General features: G+C 43.3%; 2 protein-coding genes across 2 annotated transcripts; one reads left to right on the top strand and one right to left on the bottom strand.

Annotated features, from left to right (window-relative positions):
• Positions 1–3,582: 3,582 nt before the first annotated feature.
• Positions 3,583–5,067, top strand: LOC131262776 (uncharacterized). The gene is made up of 5 exons (XM_058264850.1): positions 3,583–3,670; positions 3,726–3,812; positions 3,873–3,982; positions 4,049–4,143; positions 4,209–5,067. Exons 1-5 carry the CDS (start codon positions 3,638–3,640, stop codon positions 5,009–5,011), a joined length of 1,128 nt encoding a protein of 375 aa, XP_058120833.1. The 5' UTR covers positions 3,583–3,637; the 3' UTR covers positions 5,012–5,067.
• LOC131262778 (copper chaperone for superoxide dismutase) lies at positions 5,023–6,075 on the bottom strand. The gene is made up of 3 exons (XM_058264853.1): positions 5,948–6,075; positions 5,701–5,881; positions 5,023–5,635 (listed from the first exon to the last, which is right to left on the bottom strand). Exons 1-3 carry the CDS (start codon positions 6,014–6,016, stop codon positions 5,148–5,150), a joined length of 738 nt encoding a protein of 245 aa, XP_058120836.1. The 5' UTR covers positions 6,017–6,075; the 3' UTR covers positions 5,023–5,147.
• Positions 6,076–6,090: the final 15 nt, after the last annotated feature.

Below are 6,090 nucleotides of genomic sequence, written 5' to 3'. Positions count from 1 at the left end.
AGGTGTATTCGTTCAAAACGTTGTGACGGAACGATCGCCAAGATATTGCCAAGGTTACTATATACTCTAGATAGGATGCGACAAAGGCGCCTATACTTTTGTACAGGTTGCAACAGAGGAGTCCCAACGAGCAAAGGAACTGTGAAGCACCCTGTGCATTTTGAAACCCACCCGGTTGACAAAAATTCAAATTTTTTGCAGCTGTCATGTAGTACCAGCAAGTTTTTCCATGGCAGATTGCTGGGACTCTTGCTGGAACTACATAGTACCAGCAACAATTGAGGGTATTATGATCCAGTTCCGTGTTATTGCTCGAAAGTTTCCGCATATTTGCTCGAATAGCAACCTGGGTATTTATACAAGTATTTCAAGGTATATAAATATATAGTTTTTAACAAGTTTCGAGCACTTTGATTTTTAATCAATTTTCAAAACGATCGAGTTATTGGTGTGTTTTATACTATGGCTAAATGACTAAATAAATCAAAGTGACTTGTCTAAACACAACGTTGATATGAAAAGTGCATCCTGAATTATCATGTTCTTGATAAATACCAAGATCCATAGAACCCACATATGCTTCGGACACATACGGTCTATAGAGATCCATCGACCAGGAGGTGCTTGAAACTGCTCGACGATAACGACGCGCGTCGTTTCGTATCCGCGCATCGTCTCGACACGCAGGTGGCGTCGTTTTGGATCGTCGAGACGCCCAGCCATTTTTTCGCTTTTTTCAAAGTGTTGTTTACCTTTTGTATGGGCCAGCGTCGAGAAGTTTATCGTTTCCGCGCTCCCAATCATAATACCCTCAAATGTCAATTTCTGTCAACCGGGCATGTACAATGAGAACTTGTATGGAACAAGCAGACATTATTACACCCGTTTCCACTTAGGGTGGAAGCGCGCCCGCCTTCTGTGCAATGGCGCGCTATAACGGTGGAAACGCGAGTATCTACGGTGGTACGCGGCGCATGATGACTGAATCTCGCTTGCCTACTGTTGAAACGCGGACGCGGTCTGTTGGAGTGACGCAAATTTTGACGGCCGCACAAGATCTGTGAAGTGAGAGGTCTGCTCATACCATGGTATAGCAAAACCTGTCAAACTACCGCATAATCAACATACTGACCTGCTTTAAATGATGATACTGTACTGTGATAATTGCTCTCAATAAAGTTAGCGGGTGGAAAATTAGATATTTTTAAATATTGTAACAAATACTGCTTTGCATCCGTACAGTATCATCATTTAAAGCAGGTCAGTTTATTGATTATGCGGTAGTTTGACAGGTTTTGCTATACCATGGTATGAGCAGACCTCTCACTTCACAGATCTTGTGCGGCCGTCAAAATTTGCGTCACTCCAACAGACCGCGTCCGCGTTTCAACAGTAGGCAAGCGAGAATCAGTCATCATGCGCCGCGTACCACCGTAGATACTCGCGTTTCCACCGTTATAGCGCGCCATTGCACAGAAGGCGGGTGCGCTTCCACCCTAAGTGGAAACGGGTGTATTTTTAGCCTTCCAGTCTACGACTAAAAATACCTACGTTAACCGTCACCCGTTCAACCTAACCAACCTACGTAGACGTTCAACCGGACTACCCAAGGAGAACCGTGCTGCACTTTCCTACCAAAGGTGTGCATGCCTACCATAAAAACGCCTTTCAAGTGTATTTTTGGTAGGCTTTTTTATATTTACACCTCATAACCTACCAAAGCGTATCCGGCACAATCGCCGTACGAAACGTAATGTGGCTTCGATTGCCAAAATTTGTTTTCTTTTTAATGAAATCGAAGCAACTTGTTCGGGAACGCGAGTTAATAATAACGCTTTCACGGGTTTGGATGTCGGAATCGGAGTGAAGTTTATAGAACAAGTTTTTAAACAACATCATGGAACATGGTAGGAAAAGGGCAGGAAAGGAAACAGGATGAGACGATGACCCTTAGCCGGAACTGCAACTCAGCGTTAATAGTTGGTCGGTGGTGTTGGACGGCGATCATCGGTTGTTACCGGGTGTAACATAGAATCGGTGGCCAGTGTCCGATAGCAGCGCTTGGATCGACCGACTCGGGGTGGTTAATCGGGGCCGGGTTAACTCGCACCAGACAGTAAGTACGTGTGTAAGAACCCACAGCAGAGAGTTCTTTCTGATGCTGATTTGTCTGCGCTTTTCACACATTTCAGTAGTAGTAGTAGGTATATTTTATAGAGGCTTTGAGCCGGGTGGCCTCTTTCACCTCTACATGACACATATCAGTGTCTCGGCAAGGAGGAAGAAGCGGCTTAAAATGAACATCAACGCGTTCTACGTGTTTTCACTGGCCATGGCGGAGTGGTGCTGCACATCGTACATCGAAGGAGCCTGCTATGATCCTTGGTCGCTGTTTGCCAACACGAACCAGAGGAGGGGTCGGACCATTTCTGGATGATTTGGCCGGATCGCTCTCCGAACCGGACGATAATATTGTCGTGATCTCCACGAAATACATATTTCTATATTTTTAATTTAAACTCCAAATTCGACAATCTTTTTCTCGCTTCTTTTCTCTTTCTCTGAACTCCTATGAAGGGGCTCGTCCTTTAGGACCGGCTATAAAAGCCATATGTCCACCCGCCGCCACGGGAGGGATAATTCCTTCCGTTGTCAGGACACAAAAACTCGTGGTCCGCTTGATTGACTCAAACAGCACGAGATGTGCGGCAGCTAGGATTTGTCTGACCTGAGCTCCAGCTCGGCGTGACCACGCGGTCGTGCCGCAAGCTAATCTTACTTTTCCGCTAACTACTTCTAGTTGTGCACTGCTAACCTCCGCTCTGATTCACTACCGAACTGGAACTGGGTTTGTGAATCGGTTTGTTTACATTTTGTCCAGCTGTCGGTTTGTTTACGTTTCGAATTGACATTTGACAAGAGCTAGCGCGACGTCGCGTTTTTCGCTCAGTTCTAGTTCGGTAGTTCATCAGAGCGGATGTTAGCAGTGCATAAGTTTCCTGAAAGGGTTAGCGGAAAAGTAAGGTTACGGCACGACCGCGTGGTGACGCCGAGCTGGAGCTCAGGTCAGAAAAATCCTAGCTGCCGCACATCTCGTGCCGTTTGAGACAATCAAGCGGACCACGAGTTCTTGTGTCCTGACAACGGAAGGAATTATTCTCCCGTGGCGGCGGGTGGACATATGGCTTTTATAGCCACTTTATATAGCCAGGGCCCCTTCATTCAGGACGGGACAGAGTCAGTACGCCTCTGATTACGTGTAAGGGAACAAATTGTTCGACTTAGCGTAGGAGGATATACCCCGACTCGCATATCGAAAGAAGAAGAAGAAGCGTTTTTCGCTGTTTCTACACTAGCGCGATTTGTGCGACATTTTTTTTGTATGGAGTTCGGCCGGCTGTCAAGCGACGTCGCGTTTTGTGACGGGACGTCGCGCTGTAGTGTGGACCCCGAGTGATGCAACGCCGAACTGGAACTGACGACAAACGCCAATGCAGCAAAACCGGCTTCCGTAATACAGCTTTTGTTTACAAAACAAAGCAGAATCAGCTGTGATGAATAAAATCGAATATCGTGCATTGCACTGCGATAGAGTAACAACGACGTTGCGATAAGAGTGCGATAATATAACATTACAATGGGTTATAGCGTACTTCGTAATATATTAAAGGTAAGATCCGTAGCGCTAACTTTATTTGTCATTGTAGTGCTTCAATTTCTTGTAGGAAACAAACCGCCGCATAGAATTGTTGGATTTGCCTTATGAAGAGGAATTCCGCTGCCAACTGAAATATTTGGGGTTCAAGGAAAAGGTGAAACTTGCTATGACCTGTATCAGCTACTTTTATTAAATGTTGGTTTTGTTTTGTCAGTATATTGTTAAGGAAGCATTCTTCAGACAAGAGTGGAATATTGGTAGTACTCGCGTGTTACGACTTTTACAAGAAGCAAATATTTTAACTGCTAGTGAGTTCATCTTAAGGTTAGTTTGTTGTATGATTCAATTTCATCTTCAAAGGCGCCTCATATTTATATGCATTGTCCTCAGCTTGGAGTCAATCGATTTGACGCAACAAATCATGAACGATCTACTGGAAGCCGAATATGTTCTTCTTGCTAACATTATACAATTTGCATATCAAGGTACAAATTATTGTGCGCAGGATGTTTTCCCACAACTCACTGATTGTTATTTCGATCGATTGCAGAAACCCCACACTCGCAGCTGCTGACAAAAATTCTCAAAGAGAGCTTTGGAACCCTAATAGCAGATTTGAAGGAGAATCCTAACGCAATTCCACGAAATTATCTGCTGGCATTAAAAAATCACTTATCAAAAGAAAAAATGATCGCATTGAAAAATGAACACCTTCACATGCTTGTAGTCGAACAAGATCTTTTGGAACTTCATGTTGCTATTGGAAAACAGGAGCAGTGGAGGTGTGAAATGGAAATGTTGTCCAAAACAATTGTAGGAGGCATGATTGTTGAGTTGATTGAGGATAAAAATAGTATTGTAAATATTTTTAAAGAATTAATCGGAAGTTGTAGTTCTTTTTCAGTAAGGTACATTTTATACATACTAAATCTAGTATCGCGAACAATTGGAATGAACAAAAAGGAGAGTACTCCTTTAAAGGAGTTGATGAAAGATCTATTTCGTATGGTCGTGAATACTGGACTTTTAAGCAAACTTCAATTGATGCTTCTGTTTGCAAGAGAAATTTGTTCTTCAAATGAAAGTATTTTAGGGACTTATTCTGAATGGTACAAGCAAACAATCGGAGAAATGACCTATAGTATTAAAAAAGAGCAATTTATAAACATGATGGAAATGTTGACCAGCACACTCTCATCGGAAACCAGTTTGGATATTTTAGCTGTACATTCCACCATTGCAATTTCCGCACCAGCAAAGTGCAATGATTATGTCGTTAATTATAAGCAGCTATGTCGTGCGCATATTTCCCAGCTAAAATCGCCGGATGTTACGATAGTAGTAGATGATTGAAGCTATTTTGTAGGCATTAAATAAAATGTGTTTATTGAAGTACCACACCCTTTACAATCATTCACAGCGTACGTGTGTTAAACCCGATTTAATTATTTTTGTATGACCTGTATCTCATGATCTTATGATATCACTTTTATAGAGATGATCGCTCTGTTACTCGTTCTTTTTCTGCTGCAATAGACTTGTCTCGCTCATCCCAGATAGTTACCCCATCGCAGGCGCAGATTTTCTTATAGTTTTGAAATATACCCGCCGATCGAGCTATGATACCGCAGCTGAGCCTGCGTTGTTCACCTGCCGACTCGGTAATCACAACAGAGCGCCCAATTAAATCATTAACTTCCAGTTGCTCGTTAACGAATCTTATTGTAGCCCTGCCATTAACATCAGAGGTAATCTGTTTGGAGTCAAAAATATCACCCACCGAGTTACATCCATCGGAAATATCCCCACACTCATGGACGTTCAGCTGATAGCGTCCGTTACGTGTTAAACCATCGATTGTCCCATCTACCACGGCCCCTTTTTGCGTGGAATCATTGGAAAGGGTACAAAATCGCACTACACCACGTACGTTGGTAGACTCATTACCGTGGTTTACCTCTGCCACAGCAGACTGTCCTGTAACACGGTGAAATTAAATATAATAGATAATGTTGTACGGTAAGCGTAAGCGTAATATTTACCACCGAAGCCCGTTAGTACGGCTCGTCGTCCAGTTGCCTCAATGCGTTTGTGAACCTCCAGCCAGGGAAGGGTGGTTTCGATCAGTACGCTGCCTTTTTTCACATCAATTTCTGCCTCTGGTAAGGTTTCTCTTATCGCAGCAACACATGCATCCCCACGAATTTGGGCAGCGAATTCCATCTACCGGTTAGGGACAAGAATCTACAGTAACTGCAACAGTAAATGAAAACTACGATGAAACCTTACCTTCGTAGCCCCGCGGTCGGTCATTTTTTGTTGATTGAATATCAGATCCTTAAAAAAAGTAATTATCATTGGACTACCACACTGCAACTGTTTGGAAACTGAGCCGATGTGCTGTTGTGATTATTCACGATCGTGATAGTACA

This window comes from Anopheles coustani, chromosome 2 (genome assembly GCF_943734705.1).
Source record: "Anopheles coustani chromosome 2, idAnoCousDA_361_x.2, whole genome shotgun sequence".
Taxonomy (NCBI): domain Eukaryota; kingdom Metazoa; phylum Arthropoda; class Insecta; order Diptera; family Culicidae; genus Anopheles; species Anopheles coustani.
The sequence above is the reverse complement of the archived record's forward strand: the minus strand, read 5'-3'. Positions and strand labels throughout refer to the sequence as shown.